Source organism: Clytia hemisphaerica, unplaced genomic scaffold, assembly GCF_902728285.1.
Source record: "Clytia hemisphaerica strain Z4C2 unplaced genomic scaffold, Clytia hemisphaerica genome assembly, whole genome shotgun sequence".
In the NCBI taxonomy this organism is placed as follows: domain Eukaryota; kingdom Metazoa; phylum Cnidaria; class Hydrozoa; order Leptothecata; family Clytiidae; genus Clytia; species Clytia hemisphaerica.
The window spans coordinates 1,924,988-1,947,876 of record NW_027103595.1 but is presented as its reverse complement, the minus strand read 5'-3'; the positions used below and the strand labels follow the sequence as shown (position 1 = coordinate 1,947,876).

Genomic DNA, 22,889 nt, shown 5'->3' with positions numbered 1-22,889 from the left:
ATCAGGGTTACCAATAATAGTGCCATTGATGTTTGAGTCCTACCAAAGGAACGAGTGATTTCGAGATATCTTTGGAAGATGTAGAAAACTCCTTTTATTTTCTTGACCCTGTGAACTTCATTTTAAAATAGGTAATTTTTATAAATTCTTGGCAATAATAGAAGCACAAGCTTCGAAAAAGTTACCGTTAGTACAATGAAATAAAAAGGTCAAAAAGAACGATTTACTACCTTGGGCTGTGACTTTTCCACATTTTTCAGCATTTTTCTTTTATCGTTTGAGCTCTGCAAAAGAAAAGTAAGAACACCATGTAATTCTTTTTCAACTGTCTCCATCTTAATTCTAAAACTAAAATCCACTCTCTTTTTGCTAACATGTGGAAACAATATTTTTTGTAATTAGACTACTTCCCATGAAAATGGAAAAATTTTCAGTCTATTTTCATCTATAATCTCAAAACTAATCCTGACTGCATCACGTTTGGTATGCTGTATGTTACCCAACAACTATACCGTATTTCCCCTATGCCGCGGCGCTTATTAAATTTTCATGATTTTATGTGCGGTGCTTATTAGAGGGCGTCGCTTAATAGCTTATTTCTGAATTGGAAAATTTTGCCCCTAAAGTGCAATTTGATTGAATCGTGGATTCTGCATTCTGACATGGGTGGTTTTTCATACCATATCTTTACTGTCAAGGTGTAATGAGATTAATTTGTAAATTTACTTTAGAGACGGATATTAGTGATATGACTTAAAATTTCATCATTTCCCAATCATTTTCTAATAAGCGCCGTTTGATAAGTGGCGGTTTTTGAAGGTCAGTGATTATAAGAGGGCGGCTGTTAAAATAGGGCGGTGCTTAATGGAGGAAATAGGGCGCGCAACATAGTCGAAGGATCCTTAAAGCAAACGTTGTTCGGGTAGAAAGGAAGGCCATAAGTACTATAAAGATAACGTTTGATTTACCTCAAGTTGAATCTTCGGGACTTTGGGGGAGCTGTCAGTTTTACTTTTGGAATCTAAAAACGTAGAAAAATAATTGCAAGAATCGAGGTAAAAAGTCTAAATTTTGGATAACTTGCAGCCAATGTTGGCTCGAAATCCATAGGCATGCATTACTAGGAACTTTAGGTCGAATTCCTGATAATCCTAAGCAAATCCATCAATGATTTGAAAATTTGGGTTTCAGATAAAAGTGTATATCAACCATCCTTAATCGCAAAAGTTGACTGGTTAACAAGTAGTTATTCTTGAGAAGGAAGCTCTCCTTGTTGTCAGGTAGTTGGAAAATACACTGCTGAAATTTCTTAAATAAATTTAAAAATAAAAATTAATGAAGAGGGATGGGTTCGTTTACTATGCAACTAAATTTACCATTCTTTCGTTTTCTTTTTTTTCCGATAACTGTCTTGGTGTATCCTTTTGGCCTTCCTTTGGGTTTTATTCTTGAAGGCATCTTCAAATGTCTCACGTCAATTGTGTTTTCATGTTTTAATTGTGGATCAGCACCAGTTGAGGTTTCGTTTCTTGGATGTACTTCTGATTCGACACGATCTGGAGGATCAAGACCAGTTGAGGTTTCGTTTCTTGGATGTACTTCTGATTCGACACGATCTGGAGGATTAGGACCAGTTGAGGTTTCGTTTCTTGGATGTACTTCTGATTCGACACGATCTGGAGGATTAGGACCAGTTGAGGTTTTGTTTCTTGGATGTACTTCTGATTCGACACGATCTGGAGGATTAGGACCAGTTGAGGTTTCGTTTCTTGGATGTACTTCTGATTCGACACGATCTGGAGGATCAAGACCAGACTCGAAGTGCCCTATGGTGGCATTTCTCAATCATGTTGCTAGCCCCTTTTCCACAGAACATCCAAATAAGTGGGCAGTAATTAAAAGGTGATAGAATATAAGCATTGACGAGAAATTTTGTTTGTTCATCAGTCAGGAATTTTCTCAGTCGTCTCAGTGCTCTAAGTTTTTGATTAGATAGTTTACAAAGTTCAGTGACGTATGGCATGAAGGAAAGGTTGATATCTACCTGAACACCCAGTAGTTTAACAACCTCCACACTGTCAATCTTTATGTTATTTATGCACAAAGACGAACTGGCATTGGTAATTCCTGGATAGATCAACTGAAATTTAGAGGGGTTAGCAACTAAGGAGTTATGTTTGATCCAGTCTAAGACTATGGTCAATTTATAAATAAGATTAGAATTTACATCATCAATAGTGGGTCCAAAGGAAGATAAAGTGTTGTCATCTGCAAAATTTGAGATTTCCTTAACAATATAAATAAACCAGCCGAGGCTGGAAAGTCAGCCAATATAGCTAGATTATTAGTTGGATAGCTTGTAAAGAAGTTAAGTAGCATCGATGGAAGGAAGGACTAGATGCACAAAGAATCAAGCGAAATTGGAAAATTTTAAGAGCTAAAAACCACATTTTGCTTAAAAATGTTTGTCCAGGTTACTCAAAACTCCTAGTAGTTAGATTGAGTAGAAAATGAACATTCCGTATGTTAAGCATTTAAATTCAACTTTTAACATTTTTGAAGATAAAGTAAAAATCTAGGGACAAATTATAAATTACAAAATTTTAGATATGTCCTGTTATAAACCTGTACAAAGATTTTATCAAAAAAATCAAATACACGAATCATTTACATTTATAAATACAAGTAGTTTTCTTGAATAATAGTTCATTAAATTTATGCCAGTTGCATGTTTACAATAACCAAGCAAAACAAAACAATATAATTTTTAAAATATGCATGATACAGTAATTATACATGGCTGTATCATTGTTTTTATGCTGGAGTACATAATTATTCAACATGGCTGCCTCTTTAAAAAAAGGTCTATACCTGACCAAATTCTAATAACACTTTGTCACAATTCTTCAGGTGCTCCTACTAGAAATTCACACTCTAGAAATTGTAACTGGCTGCCATTAACAATTAAGCTAGTCACATACTCCAGAAAAACACAATTTGCCTCAAAAACTTTGCGAAAAGTAGTTCAGTCTCTATAAAATTTCAACAGAAACTGTATTTTAGTAAGGTAGGTTACCCTTTTATGGACACCCCCTATTACGGACAAACCCTTCTAAAAGATTACAGTACACGTAGTGTTCATATTATATCATGATAATTTGTATAAAAATTTTATTTTTTTATTTTTGATATAAAATAAGCAAAAAAGTAAAAATCAGACAGAAAATGTTGAGAAAAAAAATTGACATTATAAACTTTAAAATAATGGACTTGTGGATCTGTATTGTCTTTTTTAACAGCATCAAAGTAATTTTTTTGACTAATGATTGGTGATGAAATTATGGTAAAATAGTGTTTCAAGTGGGCGGGTCCACCCATTCTCTAACATGGATGTTTGTTACCTATTATGAACAGGTGGGTGTTTCCAACCAAAAAAGCCCAAAACATGTGCCAAGGTCACAAAACACAATATACGTCCAGATGTGTGAACAATAAAAAAATAATATGTGATGGTCGTCATTTTATCCAGTGTTCTGGCGGCAATCAAATATATGTTTCGTTCGTGTCAAAAATCTTCATAAAATATAGTCAGTCAGTCGGTTGGTAGTAAATCTAGTCAGGTTTTTAGGAAAATGGTTTCAAAGTTTAGTTTTTAATATTTATTCGCTCGCTTGATGAAAAATTCTGACAATTTTCTGACTCCTCCAGCATTTTTGTCTGCCAAGTTGGTTGGATTGGTTGGCCGACGCAAACAGAACATATTTTTGATTGTCTCCCTCTGCTGTTGTTGTAGCCAAACACGCCAGTGCAGTATGGATTCCACAAAATCTCGCGTCGAAGATATTTTTCCGTACAGCAAGCCTCACGCCAAGCAAAATTTCTTTTGTACCAACATTCAATTTTTAATAAGGGTGCAAGATGGGAAAAGAGGCGCATGCGCCAACATAATTAATAAATTGACGCAAGCGTAAGCAAGCAAAAGCTAATTTAGCCAAAATGAAAGCTAAAAATCAATGAATTATGGAGTCATTCACGCCGAGCTGGATTTATTACTTTACACCAACTGAAAACCAAACAATCTTTGTAAGTACCCTTAAACCAATGCGTCAAAAACGTTTCAGTTGCACGTTATAGTTTACACGAAATCCATGCTGGCAAATACGTCCAAGTCCAAAAACATGATTGCATCCTGTCTTTATCAAATTTAGACAGTAGCTGTACTTTTTTATACTTTATCATATTCCAATAACATTATAACATGATCAATTCCACCTACAGCTAGAGGCAAACAGGAAAAATATGTTTATTTATTATGGCAGAAATTCTTAAAAATAACAAAAACTTGAGCAAATTGCTAAACCTTCAACAAATATAAAAAAGAATCCCCTTGATGAAAATCATGTGTTTGATTTGCCAAGTTTCAAAGTCATTATAAAAAAGATATGACAGAAATTGAAGCTTGCAACATGCATTTTACTTCCTGCATTTACACTGAAAACACTGAGCCGTGAATATTCCTGAGCCGTTTAAACCGCCATCTTGAAACACCACATCTATGTTTTCTAAAAACAACACACGCTAAAAGTACACTAAAACTTAACCCGATCGGATATAAACTTTAGAAATCGGGGAAGCACGGCTTACGTAATGAGCATATCGGGGTAACATGTTTTTTTCGATTTTGGTCTGATGATGATGGGGAAAAAGCCTATTTGAATAATCAGCTGTTGGCTGACTAAATAGGTCATTAATAAATACATTAAAAAGTAGCGGGCCAAGGATAGAGCCTTGGGGAACACCTAAGAATACATCAAGCCAAGGGCTTAAGTGTGAGCCTATACGGACTCTGTGCTTTCTATTGCTGAGATAGCTATGCATTAATTTTATACTTTTTTCCCCAAGACCGTAAGCTGATAATTTAGCCAGCAAAAGGTCATGGGGAAGGCAATCGAAGGCCTTTGACAGATCGATCAATACAGCTCCCACTTTTTGTTTATCTCCTAGAGCACTCTGCCAACCTCTGATCAAATTCAGAATCGTATGCTGAGTGCTGTGGCCTTTTCGAAATCCACATAATAATTTGGAGAAGGATGGTTCAAGAAAAGTAGTAAGTTGGTTTGTTAGGAGACGCTCAAAAATTTTTGATATCACAGGGAGAAGACTTATGGGTCTGTAATTGGTCTTGTCTGTCAGAGCACCTTTTTTGAAAGTAGGAATAATGTCAGCTAGTTTCAACCTATCCGGAAAAGTTCCAGATATTAAGGATTCGTTGAAACAAGAAGTCAAGAATGTAGTACACGAAGCTGCAGCAATTTTAAGCACACGAGTTGGTATATTCCCACTGACAGATTTTGAGCTGTTCAAACTTAAGATGGCTTTAAAAACATCTTGTTCTCCAACCTGACTGAAGTCAAAAACCACCCCAGAACTCTTGTTAGATCTTATTTCTTTAATACTGGGATGATCTTCAAATTTAGTTTTCAGAGAATCATCAGAGTTCAGAGGTGATTCGCCATTCTCCCAGCTTGGAATTTCAAGACTATCGGTGATCCTATTAAAATAAGAATTGAATATATCAGCTACCTCCACGTCAGATGTATGCAAAGTTTCTTTTTCCAGCAATTGAATTCTACTTTCAGAAGCACAAGATTTATTAGAAAACAGGGGCTTTACAGCATCCCAGAAATGTTTTGGTTTGCGTGTAGTGCTACTGAAATACGTTTTCTTTGCCTTCTTATTTAACTTTACAACCAAATTTCTTTGTCGCCTATAGTTAACTCCATCTTCAGGTTTGTTAGATTTTATTGCCAAGGCTTTAAGATGTGATCGCTTCATTATAGCTTTCCTGAGTTCTTTGGAAACATGGGGTTTATTATTGGCTCTAAGATATTTAGTTTTAAGAGGTGCATGCCTATTTAAAATATTAGTAAAGATATTCTCAAATTCATTATAATTTCCTAAAATATTATTGGCCATACAATAGTCTAACTCATATAAAAAATGGTTCTCATTGAAATTTCTATAATCACGATATTTAATAATCTTTGGAGATAATTCTTGGATGTACTTCTGATTCGACACAATCTGGAGGATGAAGACCAGTTGAGGTTTTGTTTCTTGGATGCACTTCTGATTCGACACGATCTGGAGGATTAGGACCAGTTGAGGTTTCGTTTCTTGGATGTACTTCTGATTCGACACAATCTGGAGGATTAGGACCAGTTGAGGTTTCGTTTCTTGGATGCACTTCTGATTCGACACAATCTGGAGGATTAGCACCAGTTGAGGTTTCGTTTCTTGGATGTACTTCTGATTCGACACGATCTGGAGGATGAAGACCAGTTGAGGTTTCGTTTCTTGGATGCACTTCTGATTCGACACGATCTGGAGGATTAGGACCAGTTGAGGTTTTGTTTCTTGGATGCACTTCTGATTCGACACGATCTGGAGGATTAGGACCAGTTGAGGTTTCGTTTCTTGGATGTACTTCTGATTCGACACGATCTGGAGGATGAAGACCAGTTGAGGTTTTGTTTCTTGGATGCACTTCTGATTCGACACGATCTGGAGGATTAGGACCAGTTGAGGTTTCGTTTCTTGGATGCACTTCTGATTCGACACGATCTGGAGGAAAGATTAGACGAGCCTCTTTTCCGTCTCGCCACAGATCTTCCAGCTTTTGTAGAAGTCTCATCCTTTCGACGAAAGCAGAACCCCCTGCCTCCGACGCCAATTTTGAAAGGTTTTGACATACACCGTTGGCACTCCTAAATCGTTCAACTTGGTTCATGACAGCCATCGGGCGACTTGTCGAGGACGAAATTTCGATCGTTTGCGTTCTTTTAAGGTGCGATTCCAAAAAAAGCCGCTGACTTTGATGAAGATATGCCCTTGACCAACGAAACTCGCAAAGATCTGGATCAAAGATCGGTGTACATCCTTTCGAAGAGCGCGATTTCAAAATATGCCTGCATGGAAGCCGCATTGAATTGTAAAATGGGCAATCACACGAGTCGATAGTGCTCTTACGCTCCGACGTTTTTGGGAAAGCAGCTAGCTCGTTGCAAACGAAGTCAGCAGAATAAGATGTAAGATGGTCACGAATTGCTACAATATTTGGATCTTTGGCTATAGAAAATTTAGTCTTTTGAAATTCTTTAACCACATTTACATCTCTTTCTGTACGCAAGGCACTGAGAACAGTAAAGAAACCTCGCACAAACTCCTCAAGGCTGCAATGAATGTTGACAACTGTCTTGAGTTTGCTATTAAAACTTTCGAGTCTGTTGTTCGTCGAGTTCAAAAAGTCTCCTGATTCTGCTTTAAAGCATCTAACCCATTCTTTAGAGATTGGCTTCCAATTTGTTTTGTAGTAAGCGACAAGGTCAGGAGATTCTAAAGCTTCGAACTGTTTTTCGAACTTTTCAAACTCTTCTTGGCTCCAAGCATAGCACATTTTTTCAAAGAGAGTTTTCGCGTCTTCTTTGACAGTTTTGGTTAACGAAAGAGTCGACAGTTCACGTTTAAAGGCCTTTAAAGCATGAAATAAACAAATTAAGATTGGAACTCCAAGAATCTCAGCAATTCGATTTCTCTCGTTTACGTCTTTGTCAGCCATTACCACTCGAATCTTTTTGGTTGGGTTCTCATCAGCAAATTTATTGATTAGCCAGGTAAGGTTCTCTTTAGTTTCGTTTATCAATAATGCAACACCTACAACCTCACTCTGGCCTAGCGAGTCTTCCACTAGAAAAATGTATGCAGGTATTCTGACTTCATTTACTTTAAAGGTTGCATCAAGAAATAGAATTTCTGGAAATCTGTCAAAGTTTTCTTTCATAGATTCGTCTTGGAAAAACAAACCAAGGAAATTGTCTTTTTTATCGTGGCGCACGCTAACAGAGCAACCTTAAAGAGAAGAAGGTATTATAATTTATATGATATAATTATAATTTCATTGCGCTCAATTATAATGTTGCTCAATTTCCTTTGAGTGAAGATTTTGATTAGCTTTTCATAGACTTTTATGGATTACTAACTATGGATTGACAGCTTCTGTAGAAATTTGGTCGTATTTTTATAAAGGTTTTGTGTGGTACCTTGCTTGAGTTGTTAAGTCCAAAGACAAATAGATAAGTCAAATTTCTGCATCTAAAGCTCCATTCACATTTCAGTAATGGAACTTTCTGATTCAAACTTTTACATTTTAAAACACATTCGATGTGGAATGTGTTTGCTCAAAAGCGAGAGAAAGCGAGAAAGTTTGAGAAAACAATATAAAGTATGTAAGTCAGTTTAGATCCTTATTAACAAACATTTTAAAAAGTTTAAAAATCTTTATCAAAAAATCGAATTTTTTCAAAAAATGTGGCCTACTGTACTTTTTTTAAAGTGGGTGGAAGTATAAAATGGGTTGAATTCAAAATAATTTCATCAAGTGAAATTTCAGATGTCTAAAAATTTGATTTTTGATTTTTTCATGATATATTAATTAATATTCTAAGGTCAAAAATAGTAGGGGGTTGAATAAAAGGGCGGGGAGATTTCTAAATTTGTATAGAATACAATAAACAGGGGGTTGACCAGCCTTGTAATCAGCCCTCCCGGCGTCGCCCTATACCCGCTATGCTAGCTGTCACTTTGAAGAAATTATGCATATTTTTTCGTTATGGGAAAGTAAAGTAAAAGGAAATTTTCTTGAGTAATTCCTGATATTTTCAAGGCTTAGCGTCCAGCCCAATGAAAAAAGGTTATACATTATATAATAATTATCACTTACCAAATTCATCTCTCAATATGTCTACAACCCTTTGTAAATCATTCCTAGATGGATCTTCAGTCTTGCTAAGTTGATTCAGATTATGGATATCTCTCATTGTGACGATTTTACCAGTTTCAGATGCCAGTTTTTGCCTGACTTTCTTTTTGTTGGCCCCAGCCTTCAGAAAGTCAATGGCTTGGTATTTGGTACCTTTGTCAAGCTTCCGTTGCGAGGCATAATGCCTTAAGAGATTCTCAATAGAAAAAAAAAAGTTATGAAATTTTTGACATGTAAAATAGTTGAACAGGTAATAAATCAGCTATAAAGTAGAATTAGTAGAATAGACCTTTCCTTGTACTTAGGTGAATTAGCGAGGAATATTTTCAAACTTTTATTAACACCCAGTTGCCTGCACCCGCGGCGTTTGACAGACATTTCTGCAAAACTCAACTAGTGTATAAAGATTTGGCATGTTGTATTTTTGAGAAAAATTTTGAATCTTCAAAAAATTCAAAATTGGAAAATTTCTAAATGGTGTTATGCGCAGATATGTAATTTTTGCGCAGATATGTAATTTCTGCGCAGATATGTAATTTCTGCGCAAGTACGTAATTATTTTGCGCAACTATGTAATTTTGAGCTGCGCAGATATGTACTCTCGGGTACCTAATAGCCGTCCCCCCCCGCTAATTAATTTTTTGAAAATTTTCCACCCAGGACATTCTTATTCCAACCCCCCCGCTTATTAATTTTTGGGAAAATATTTTTGAAGGTTCCCTTTTTTGTCCCAATTCTGCTGTATTTGCCGCCTTTTCAAAAAAATTCCACCCAGGACATTTTTATTCCAACCCCCCCGCTTATTAAGTTTTGAGATTTTTTCCAACCCACCCGCTTATTCCAACCCCCCCGGCTATTAGGTACCCGAGAGTAATTAAATTTCTGCGCAGATATGTAAAACACGACCTTTTTGACTTGGTTATTTTTTGAAAAACTAACTAAATGTTAACATTAATTTTTCACATACAAGAAGTAATATCTTGAACATTGTTCTTGGACTAAGGCAAACATTTGGTGATTGTTGTTTTTATTATAAGCATCATCTTTATAAGAAACAAGTCAATATCTTTTTATCAAAGTGCTATTGGCTTTCGGCGTTTGGTTCTATCAAAGCAACTAGGGGACTGTGCTAATGAGGAAAATTTTGTTTTTCTTGTAAGCATCAACTTTATAAGAACACAATTCACAACTCCTAAACCAATGATTATTAGCTTTTGGCGTTTGGTTTTTTCAAAGCATATATAGGATTGTGCTTAAGCTAGAAAAGGTTATTTTTTTATAAGCATCAACTTTATAAGAACACAATTCATAACTCCTAAACCAATGATTATTAGCTTTCGGCGTTTGGTTTTTTCAAAGCATATATAGGATTGTGCTTAAGCTAGAAGAATTTATTTTTTATAAGCATCAACTTTATAAGAACACAATTCATAACTCTTAAACCAATAGATATTGGCTTTCGGTGATCGGTTCTTTCAAAGCAAACATAGGATAGTGCTGAAGCTAGAAAAAGAATTTTTCTTATAAGCATCAACTTTATAAGAACACAATTCAAAACTCTAAAACCAATAGATATTGGCTTTCGGTGATCGGTTCTTTCAAAGCAAACATAGGATAGTGCTTAAGCTAGAAAATTTTGTTTTTCTCATGAGCATCAACTTTATAAGAACACAATTCATAACTCCTAAACAATATTTGTTGGCTTTTGTTTGATGAATCAAATCTCTGAAAGCCTATTCCACTTAGAAAAAAACCTTGTTCTTATAAAATTCTAATAAACTAATGTTAGATTTAGCAAAATTCCCTATTTCTTTCGATAGAGCCATTGTGTCATTGTGAATGCCAATTCCAGTTCAAAAAAATTAAATTTGTCTCCTTTTAGATGGCTTAAAGTCAAATATTTTGCCTTAGTTTAATTTGTAAGGGGAAAATAAGAAAGACATGTAATTTTTTTAAATATCTTTAACAATCAGTGTCAAAATATTCCTGAATTGTGTAACATTCTTCAGAATTTAAAGTTCGAGCGAGAATCACAACTTCGATAATCCCACTCTATTTCATTGGATAATTCAATCAAATTTAATGACTTTGCTCGTAGATCGAGCCATGAAAAGGAAAAGGGAGTTTTTTTATCATAAATTAGTCCATGTATTGGTAAAGACAACCAATAGAATTTTACTTTATCTCACTGTAATGTAAAGAAATGCAATTCATATCTATAAAATCAATAAAGTTTACATAGGTGTGACTATCTCGAGTCGAGGTTCTATCGAAAATCTCATTTGTACTTTTCTATTAGGTTGTAAAAACTACCGTATTTCTTCGAATAAACGCCTTGGGCGTCTTTTTAATCTTAAGACTTTCAGGAAGGGTGTTAAAGAAAAGCGTGTTAATTAAAAATTTTAAAACCTCCCATTGAGGGAGTCTTTTTTCTCAGAGAAGGAGCGTGTATTCGTAGGAATACGGTAATTACCGAAAGGTAAATACTATTCTACCAAGAGTTATTTGATTCTCATAAAGTAGCTGCTTATAGGAAAAATGAATATGCTCATATTGTGCGCTGTCCCTTGTTTACTTTGTAAGAACTAATAAACGAAGGGTATATCACCGTCTATTAAGAGTTATTGATTTGATTCTTTATAAAGTATATGCTTTATCAGAAAAATAAATATGCTCATATCATGCGCCGTCCCTTGTTTACTCTGTAAAAACTAATGACCGAAGGGTATATCACCGTCTATCAAGAGTTATTGATTTGATTCTTATAAAGTAGTTCCTATAAGACAAATAAATATAATCATATATTATGCGCCGTCCCTTATTTACTTTGTAAGAACCAATTACCGAAAGGTATATGACCGTCTATCTAGAGTTATTGATTTAATTCTTATAAAGCTGATGCTTATTACAAAAATAGTCACATCCATTTAAGGCGCTATTCCATTTTTGCTTTGAAAGAACCAATCAACGAAAGCTAAAACTTAGTCGTTGAAAAGTTATAAATAATTTTTCTTATAAAGATGGTGCTTATAAGAAAAATAATTATTTTCATTTTAGGCGCTATTACATGTTTGCTTCGAAAGAACCAATTACCGAAAGCTAAAACTTAGTGGTTGAAAAGTTATAGAGAACTTTCTTATAAAGATGATGCTTATAAGAAAAATAATTACTTTAATTTTAGGCGCTATTCCATGTTTCCTTTGAAAGAACCAATCACCAAAAGCTTAAACTTAGTGGTTGAAAAGTTATAGAGAATTTTCTTATAAAGATGATGCTTATAAGAAAAATAATTACTTTAATTTTAGGCGCTATTCCATGTTTCCTTTGAAAGAACCAATCACCGAAAGCTAAAACTTAGTGGTTGAAAAGTTATAGAGAATTTTCTTATAGCGATGATTCTTATAAGAAAAATAATTACTTTCATTTAAGGCGCTATTCCATTTTTGCTTTGAAAGAACCAATCACCGAAAGCTAAAAATTGTTGTTATAAGATATTACTTCTTGTATTTGATAGGAATTAGCTAAAATACCTTAAGTCGAAAAAAAGGTAAAAGTAATGGTAAAAGCTATCAAGGGGGTACCATTGATTTTAAAGATCGTGTTTTACATATCTGCGCAAAAATTTAATTACATATCTGCGCAGCTCGAAATTACATAGTTGCGCAAAATAATTACATATTTGCGCAGAAATTACATATCTGCGCAAAATAATTACATATCTGCGCAGAAATTACATACCTGCGCAAAAATTACATATCTGCGCACAACAAATGGTGATACCAAAAAAAAGTTATTATGCTATCTAATTTTTTTTGTTTCTGTAAAAAACAATGTATACCAGTTAAATTTGCAAAAGCTTTAATAATTTTGTTCAGAATGATTTTAATCATACTACTTTATCATTTTCAGGACCCTGAAAAAAGCCATCATTAAAACCCCCTCTAAAAGATGCTGACCAGACCTAATTAACCTGTAAACCACCACAAATATCCAAATAAAGATATATGTACATAATTGCTAATTATAATAATTGTTCTTACTCTGTTGATTTCATGATTGTGGATAAAATGGGCTTTAGTTACCACTAAAGACTGCACATCTTTACTAAGACCGATGTTGATGAAAAACGGACACTCGTTCGTAAGAGCTAAAAGGCAAAAGAAGTTTTCTCAAGCTAGATCCTGTCTTTATTGGGCTAGATGCCATAAAATAAAAAAACTATAATGATAAAACATACAATCATGTTCAAAATATATTGAGAATTTCGCTTATTTTCTTGTTTTTCGAAATTTGAAGTTCGGGGTTACAAAAATTGGTGGGGAATTTCCCTTTTGTCTCATATTTTTTCGACTTTGATTGCAGTTTGGGATGCTCTCTTTACTAGGTAGATTTTTTTTTTAAAAGCTTTCTTCTCATTAAATCAATGGAAAAATAGTCTAAACTTTTTTCTCAAATTTTAAAGGAAAACCCCTACCACACATCCTAGGTTCAACCTCTTTTCAAAATTTTATGATATAATGCTAAAATTTGTATAAAAATGCTAAAATAATATACAAGTTTGTTTTGTTCTGCTAAAATACAGTTTAGACTTTTCCTGAGGTCAAAGTTTTCTAGGCAATTCTACTGCAAGGTTTTCCGAGCAAAAAATTGGTTAAAATTAGACAATCTCTCTTAACAATTTTGTGATAACTTCTTATAGGAATTGATTTTCCAACTTCTGTTTTTTTTTGTAATTGGTCACCAAATCAAATGAATTGTTGACAAATACTCAATACCTTTTGTGTTTAGTTTTTGAATATTTATTGCCAAAGGTGTGCCTTATTAAATTCAAAACTTAACCAAAAAAGTGAATTTTTTCTTAATCTTTACCCATTTATTTGTCAGCCATTATATAGATTTTACAGGAAGGGAAAATTTTAAACTTCATACTTTCATTTTTGTGGCAAATTTAATGTAGTTTCAGAAAATATATAGTTTTAATAAGGGTCTTTTTTATCGATTTAAGGAAATATTTGGCTTATTCTAGTAAAATCTCCAAATCTTCACAAATCTTCACTTCCTCTTACCACCACCCCTTGCGTCATTATGACGTTAGTGGAAGGAAACATCGATATGTGAGTGGCCCCTTAGAGTCAATATTTGGAGTATTCTTCCCCAAAACTGTGAGAAATAAATTTCAATATGAAAATGTTTGAGATTAAACACATTACCAGAGCTCAAAACTCTCTCAGCTCTTATTTAAATAAAAGGGGGTGTACAAACTATGCATCGAATAAATTAGCGTGAAAATCAACATTCAAATTTTAAGTTAATTTTTAAGTTTACCTTGTCTTTCTTTTGCCTGTGCTTCGTGAACGAGCTTTTCCGCTGTGTTTGCATACATATTGAATCTCATAGTATTTGAGTGATTCATTGACATTCCTGTCTTTAGATAATGTTTTTCTTTTGAAAGCATTTCCCAATGTTCTTGAAGTTAAAATAACTAGTTCTGTTGAGAACTCTTGTTTATAGTGGTCGATTTTGTTTTTCAGTTCCTTGAAAGAAGAAAATTCTTCTCCAACCTCAAATTTATATTCTGTCATTCTGAAAAAATATTTTTATAAAGTGTTCAGAAATGCTGATGGAGATATGCAAAACAAGACAATTTTCGTTAACATTCAATAAAGGACATGTTTTTTTTTGACTGTACCAAAATGCCGATTTTCAACCAACCAGGTTCAAATCGGCACTAACAGAGACAGCTGAACCCTTTCTTAGCGTTATTCAAAAATAAGAAAATAGATTAGTAGCTCTGTCCGATACTTTTTGTCCGATCTTGATAGCTTTTATGGAACTTAAGATATTGCTTGTTGAATCTGGAGTATTTCAGGATGAAAAAAATCATAGTCTATTTCGGATTTATAAAGTCGGCTCTATATTTGGCCTTTGTCGTGTCCAATTTATATACGAAACTTATATCAGGGTGTAGCTAAAGGATTGAATTTTCACATCAACCTCTTTTTTTTGGAAAAAACCGGAGGAAAATGGGATCAAATTGATCATTTTTGAAATCTAGGTGCTAATTCTAATCGTATATATTTTCCTGACAAGTCTATCTATCGGGGAAGTGATTTGAGATTTTTGTTTAGTTGATAAGAAAGGAACGAACTAAAGAAAACGGGAATTGTTAAAATGAGTGAAAAATGATTAAAAAAGTCTAATGATTGTTTTGATCATAGCTCACTCAGACCTTTAAAAAAATTACTCCTCAGGCTATTTTATGATTTTAGGCTACCTCAGAAATGCATAGAAACCTCCTTAGGACCGAATAATTAGTCACGGAGTGAGATATGATCCAAAACACTCCATGATTAATTAATCCTGAAATACTCCGAATTTTGAAATTTCAGATAGCTCATTTTAAAGCCCTTCCCAAATTTCAATACATATCCAAATTTTGGGAAAATTCATCATGCGAATGACGAAATAATTAAAATAAAGTGATTTTCACGATTTTCGAAAACCTGATTTTGGTACAGTAAAAAAAAAACATGTCCTTAAGTATTAGTCAGGTAGAATTAGGTCATAAACCACCAAAACCGGGACAAAAATGGTGCAGAGATGAAATTTTGCACATAGGTCCAGGGATAATAACGAGATATAATGATTTTAAAATCGAAAAAAAGTGCTGATTCAGCAAAAATAGGCGTTTTAACGATTTTTATAATCGTTATATCTCGCCAACGGCTGATATAAACATATTGAACAATATATTTTTTCTGAAAGCCCGTGATCAGGGCTACATGATGAGCATGTCGTTGTTCCAATTTATTGCTCTTACTAAAAATGCTGATGTCATCAAAATCGTCATTTTTTGGACTTTAGAGGTCATATCTTAGGACCACGTGGTCCAAATTTCAAAAGTGACCCCATTTTTTTCATCTACTCATCAAGAGAGTGTTCCCTGTCTAGTTAATTTTTGACATTTGAAAATCATTAAAAATCAGTTATCAAGAGGGTCCCCCCTTAATTAATTGTAGGAAAAAGTACCATGCTCGCCATTACGGATTTGAGGGTGTTCCCATCTTCTTGGGGGTAGGGCTTTTTTTTGGTGAATCCTGACATGTTCCTGGACCCCTGTGCAATATTTAATCTCTACACCATTTTTGTCTGGGGTAGTTATGTAATTCTACCTGACTATATGTTCACTGTATTTCGCAAGGAAAGTATTTCCTTTTTAAATTGCATATATTTTTTTGCATATAACATAGAAATGGATTCAGAATGGCCCAATCAGCTGCGATGTTAGTTATTTTCCCTCAAAAATACAAGACAAGTAATTTTCCTTTAAAAATACAGAAATCAGACGTTAGTTATTTTCCTTCAAGAATACAAGACTGAGATGAAGAATGAAGGAAGGGAAACTGGTAAATTTCTCATGATTATACCCTAACCCCCCCCCCCCTGCTGGGAATTCTACAAAGTTTCAGGCTATAATTTTTTGGGTACTGGCAGGCATTGTGGATGGAAAGACCCATGTCAAATTTCAAGCTCGTACCTTTCCTGGTTAGCTCACAAGTCGGCTATTACAAGAATACTAACCTAAAGGACATGTTTTTTTTTGACTGTACCAAAATGCCGATTTTCAACCAACCAGGTTCAAATCGGCACTAACAGAGACAGCTGAACCCTTTCTTAGCGTTATTCAAAAATAAGAAAATAGATTAGTAGCTCTGTCCGATACTTTTTGTCCGATCTTGATAGCTTTTATGGAACTTAAGATATTGCTTGTTGAATCTGGAGTATTTCAGGATGAAAAAAATCATAGTCTATTTCGGATTTATAAAGTCGGCTCTATATTTGGCCTTTGTCGTGTCCAATTTATATACGAAACTTATATCAGGGTGTAGCTAAAGGATTGAATTTTCACATCAACCTCTTTTTTTTGGAAAAAACCGGAGGAAAATGGGATCAAATTGATCATTTTTGAAATCTAGGTGCTAATTCTAATCGTATATATTTTCCTGACAAGTCTATCTATCGGGGAAGTGATTTGAGATTTTTGTTTAGTTGATAAGAAAGGAACGAACTAAAGAAAACGGGAATTGTTAAAATGAGTGAAAAATGATTAAAAAAGTCTAATGATTGTTTTGATCATAGCTCACTCAGACCTTTAAAAAAATTACTCCTCAGGCTATTTTATGATTTTAGGCTACCTCAGAAATGCATAGAAACCTCCTTAGGACCGAATAATTAGTCACGGAGTGAGATATGATCCAAAACACTCCATGATTAATTAATCCTGAAATACTCCGAATTTTGAAATTTCAGATAGCTCATTTTAAAGCCCTTCCCAAATTTCAATACATATCCAAATTTTGGGAAAATTCATCATGCGAATGACGAAATAATTAAAATAAAGTGATTTTCACGATTTTCGAAAACCTGATTTTGGTACAGTAAAAAAAAAACATGTCCTTAAGTATTAGTCAGGTAGAATTAGGTCATAAACCACCAAAACCGGGACAAAAATGGTGCAGAGATGAAATTTTGCACATAGGTCCAGGGATAATAACGAGATATAATGATTTTAAAATCGAAAAAAAGTGCTGATTCAGCAAAAATAGGCGTTTTAACGATTTTTATAATCGTTATATCTCGCCAACGGCTGATATAAACATATTGAACAATATATTTTTTCTGAAAGCCCGTGATCAGGGCTACATGATGAGCATGTCGTTGTTCCAATTTATTGCTCTTACTAAAAATGCTGATGTCATCAAAATCGTCATTTTTTGGACTTTAGAGGTCATATCTTAGGACCACGTGGTCCAAATTTCAAAAGTGACCCCATTTTTTTCATCTACTCATCAAGAGAGTGTTCCCTGTCTAGTTAATTTTTGACATTTGAAAATCATTAAAAATCAGTTATCAAGAGGGTCCCCCCTTAATTAATTGTAGGAAAAAGTACCATGCTCGCCATTACGGATTTGAGGGTGTTCCCATCTTCTTGGGGGTAGGGCTTTTTTTTGGTGAATCCTGACATGTTCCTGGACCCCTGTGCAATATTTAATCTCTACACCATTTTTGTCTGGGGTAGTTATGTAATTCTACCTGACTATATGTTCACTGTATTTCGCAAGGAAAGTATTTCCTTTTTAAATTGCATATATTTTTTTGCATATAACATAGAAATGGATTCAGAATGGCCCAATCAGCTGCGATGTTAGTTATTTTCCCTCAAAAATACAAGACAAGTAATTTTCCTTTAAAAATACAGAAATCAGACGTTAGTTATTTTCCTTCAAGAATACAAGACTGAGATGAAGAATGAAGGAAGGGAAACTGGTAAATTTCTCATGATTATACCCTAACCCCCCCCCCCTGCTGGGAATTCTACAAAGTTTCAGGCTATAATTTTTTGGGTACTGGCAGGCATTGTGGATGGAAAGACCCATGTCAAATTTCAAGCTCGTACCTTTCCTGGTTAGCTCACAAGTCGGCTATTACAAGAATACTAACCTAAAGGACATGTTTTTTTTTGACTGTACCAAAATGCCGATTTTCAACCAACCAGGTTCAAATCGGCACTAACAGAGACAGCTGAACCCTTTCTTAGCGTTATTCAAAAATAAGAAAATAGATTAGTAGCTCTGTCCGATACTTTTTGTCCGATCTTGATAGCTTTTATGGAACTTAAGATATTGCTTGTTGAATCTGGAGTATTTCAGGATGAAAAAAATCATAGTCTATTTCGGATTTATAAAGTCGGCTCTATATTTGGCCTTTGTCGTGTCCAATTTATATACGAAACTTATATCAGGGTGTAGCTAAAGGATTGAATTTTCACATCAACCTCTTTTTTTTGGAAAAAACCGGAGGAAAATGGGATCAAATTGATCATTTTTGAAATCTAGGTGCTAATTCTAATCGTATATATTTTCCTGACAAGTCTATCTATCGGGGAAGTGATTTGAGATTTTTGTTTAGTTGATAAGAAAGGAACGAACTAAAGAAAACGGGAATTGTTAAAATGAGTGAAAAATGATTAAAAAAGTCTAATGATTGTTTTGATCATAGCTCACTCAGACCTTTAAAAAAATTACTCCTCAGGCTATTTTATGATTTTAGGCTACCTCAGAAATGCATAGAAACCTCCTTAGGACCGAATAATTAGTCACGGAGTGAGATATGATCCAAAACACTCCATGATTAATTAATCCTGAAATACTCCGAATTTTGAAATTTCAGATAGCTCATTTTAAAGCCCTTCCCAAATTTCAATACATATCCAAATTTTGGGAAAATTCATCATGCGAATGACGAAATAATTAAAATAAAGTGATTTTCACGATTTTCGAAAACCTGATTTTGGTACAGTAAAAAAAAAACATGTCCTTAAGTATTAGTCAGGTAGAATTAGGTCATAAACCACCAAAACCGGGACAAAAATGGTGCAGAGATGAAATTTTGCACATAGGTCCAGGGATAATAACGAGATATAATGATTTTAAAATCGAAAAAAAGTGCTGATTCAGCAAAAATAGGCGTTTTAACGATTTTTATAATCGTTATATCTCGCCAACGGCTGATATAAACATATTGAACAATATTTTTTCTGAAAGCCCGTGATCAGGGCTACATGATGAGCATGTCGTTGTTCCAATTTATTGCTCTTACTAAAAATGCTGATGTCATCAAAATCGTCATTTTTTGGACTTTAGAGGTCATATCTTAGGACCACGTGGTCCAAATTTCAAAAGTGACCCCATTTTTTTCATCTACTCATCAAGAGAGTGTTCCCTGTCTAGTTAATTTTTGACATTTGAAAATCATTAAAAATCAGTTATCAAGAGGGTCCCCCCTTAATTAATTGTAGGAAAAAGTACCATGCTCGCCATTACGGATTTGAGGGTGTTCCCATCTTCTTGGGGGTAGGGCTTTTTTTTGGTGAATCCTGACATGTTCCTGGACCCCTGTGCAATATTTAATCTCTACACCATTTTTGTCTGGGGTAGTTATGTAATTCTACCTGACTATATGTTCACTGTATTTCGCAAGGAAAGTATTTCCTTTTTAAATTGCATATATTTTTTTGCATATAACATAGAAATGGATTCAGAATGGCCCAATCAGCTGCGATGTTAGTTATTTTCCCTCAAAAATACAAGACAAGTAATTTTCCTTTAAAAATACAGAAATCAGACGTTAGTTATTTTCCTTCAAGAATACAAGACTGAGATGAAGAATGAAGGAAGGGAAACTGGTAAATTTCTCATGATTATACCCTAACCCCCCCCCCCTGCTGGGAATTCTACAAAGTTTCAGGCTATAATTTTTTGGGTACTGGCAGGCATTGTGGATGGAAAGACCCATGTCAAATTTCAAGCTCGTACCTTTCCTGGTTAGCTCACAAGTCGGCTATTACAAGAATACTAACCTAAAGGACATGTTTTTTTTTGACTGTACCAAAATGCCGATTTTCAACCAACCAGGTTCAAATCGGCACTAACAGAGACAGCTGAACCCTTTCTTAGCGTTATTCAAAAATAAGAAAATAGATTAGTAGCTCTGTCCGATACTTTTTGTCCGATCTTGATAGCTTTTATGGAACTTAAGATATTGCTTGTTGAATCTGGAGTATTTCAGGATGAAAAAAATCATAGTCTATTTCGGATTTATAAAGTCGGCTCTATATTTGGCCTTTGTCGTGTCCAATTTATATACGAAACTTATATCAGGGTGTAGCTAAAGGATTGAATTTTCACATCAACCTCTTTTTTTTGGAAAAAACCGGAGGAAAATGGGATCAAATTGATCATTTTTGAAATCTAGGTGCTAATTCTAATCGTATATATTTTCCTGACAAGTCTATCTATCGGGGAAGTGATTTGAGATTTTTGTTTAGTTGATAAGAAAGGAACGAACTAAAGAAAACGGGAATTGTTAAAATGAGTGAAAAATGATTAAAAAAGTCTAATGATTGTTTTGATCATAGCTCACTCAGACCTTTAAAAAAATTACTCCTCAGGCTATTTTATGATTTTAGGCTACCTCAGAAATGCATAGAAACCTCCTTAGGACCGAATAATTAGTCACGGAGTGAGATATGATCCAAAACACTCCATGATTAATTAATCCTGAAATACTCCGAATTTTGAAATTTCAGATAGCTCATTTTAAAGCCCTTCCCAAATTTCAATACATATCCAAATTTGGGAAAATTCATCATGCGAATGACGAAATAATTAAAATAAAGTGATTTTCACGATTTTCGAAAACCTGATTTTGGTACAGTAAAAAAAAAACATGTCCTTAAGTATTAGTCAGGTAGAATTAGGTCATAAACCACCAAAACCGGGACAAAAATGGTGCAGAGATGAAATTTTGCACATAGGTCCAGGGATAATAACGAGATATAATGATTTTAAAATCGAAAAAAAGTGCTGATTCAGCAAAAATAGGCGTTTTAACGATTTTTATAATCGTTATATCTCGCCAACGGCTGATATAAACATATTGAACAATATATTTTTTCTGAAAGCCCGTGATCAGGGCTACATGATGAGCATGTCGTTGTTCCAATTTATTGCTCTTACTAAAAATGCTGATGTCATCAAAATCGTCATTTTTTGGACTTTAGAGGTCATATCTTAGGACCACGTGGTCCAAATTTCAAAAGTGACCCCATTTTTTTCATCTACTCATCAAGAGAGTGTTCCCTGTCTAGTTAATTTTTGACATTTGAAAATCATTAAAAATCAGTTATCAAGAGGGTCCCCCCTTAATTAATTGTAGGAAAAAGTACCATGCTCGCCATTACGGATTTGAGGGTGTTCCCATCTTCTTGGGGGTAGGGCTTTTTTTTGGTGAATCCTGACATGTTCCTGGACCCCTGTGCAATATTTAATCTCTACACCATTTTTGTCTGGGGTAGTTATGTAATTCTACCTGACTATATGTTCACTGTATTTCGCAAGGAAAGTATTTCCTTTTTAAATTGCATATATTTTTTTGCATATAACATAGAAATGGATTCAGAATGGCCCAATCAGCTGCGATGTTAGTTATTTTCCCTCAAAAATACAAGACAAGTAATTTTCCTTTAAAAATACAGAAATCAGACGTTAGTTATTTTCCTTCAAGAATACAAGACTGAGATGAAGAATGAAGGAAGGGAAACTGGTAAATTTCTCATGATTATACCCTAACCCCCCCCCCTGCTGGGAATTCTACAAAGTTTCAGGCTATAATTTTTTGGGTACTGGCAGGCATTGTGGATGGAAAGACCCATGTCAAATTTCAAGCTCGTACCTTTCCTGGTTAGCTCACAAGTCGGCTATTACAAGAATACTAACCTATAACGTAGTGGTCTAAAGAAACGACTATTCTTTTTTAGAATCAACCTTACAATCTAATTTTTATATTTATAAAAACTAGATTGCTGACGTGTGAAAAGGAATGTCGGCGTGAATGATCCTTTTGTTTCGATAATAACATCAAAGCGGGAACTAATTTGCTTCTCATTTCTTTATTTCCTTTTTCTTTCTAATAAGTTCAAATCTCCCTCGGACTGTCTCAAGTGTGGTTAGCTCAAGTGGTTAGAGCATCCGTCTCATAAGCATGGGTTTCCGAGTTCGATTCCTCTGGGTGTCAAATTTTTCAACTCTTCAAATTTCTTATTTTAATTCTCTTTCTATTAAAATGAAGGTCAATCAAACAAGTAACTAGCATATATTACCTCCGCTCTCTGTGTAAGGTTTAGATAAGCTATGATAGCATCACTTAATAAGAACTCTTTTAAGTTTTTTTTTTCTTCAATCTTTTTTTTACCACAAGCGATTATTCAAGGCTGAGATATAGAAGAACGGGTATAGGCGTTTGCGCCTGCGTTTGGTGACTGACAGTTTCAGTTTCAGTTTCACTACTTTTACTTTCACTTTCACTTTCAGCCAGCGAGTGAGCGAGCATGATAATTGATTTCCGGGTCAAAATGTTTGACACTTGACCCAATCGTTTGCTTATCTTTCTTGCGTGGTCGTCATTTGAAATTCAGCATTCAGTGCTTATAAAATACGGTTGTTATAAGGGT

The 22,889-nt window shown here is 34.4% G+C and overlaps 1 protein-coding gene across 1 annotated transcript; it reads right to left on the bottom strand.

The window, feature by feature from the left end:
• Positions 1–2,526: 2,526 nt before the first annotated feature.
• LOC136801697 (zinc finger SWIM domain-containing protein 3-like) lies at positions 2,527–14,397 on the bottom strand. Its single transcript, XM_067058344.1, has 4 exons — positions 14,144–14,397; positions 12,859–12,965; positions 8,780–9,014; positions 2,527–7,908 (listed from the first exon to the last, which is right to left on the bottom strand). Exons 1-4 carry the CDS (start codon positions 14,271–14,273, stop codon positions 6,035–6,037), a joined length of 2,346 nt encoding a protein of 781 aa, XP_066914445.1. The 5' UTR covers positions 14,274–14,397; the 3' UTR covers positions 2,527–6,034.
• Positions 14,398–22,889: the final 8,492 nt, after the last annotated feature.

What these genes read in the sequence shown, in the direction of transcription:
- LOC136801697 (XM_067058344.1), bottom strand. Translation starts at nt 14,273, where the DNA reads ATGCTTTCAAAAGAAAAACATTATCTAAAGACAGGAATGTCAATGAAT. An exon ending in ACAGGCAAAAGAAAGACAAG is followed by an intron (nt 12,966 to 14,143) that starts GTAAACTTAAAA and finishes TTTGCCTTTTAG; the next exon opens with CTCTTACGAACGAGTGTCCG. An exon ending in CATATTGAGAGATGAATTTG is followed by an intron (nt 7,909 to 8,779) that starts GTAAGTGATAAT and finishes CTTCTCTTTAAG; the next exon opens with GTTGCTCTGTTAGCGTGCGC.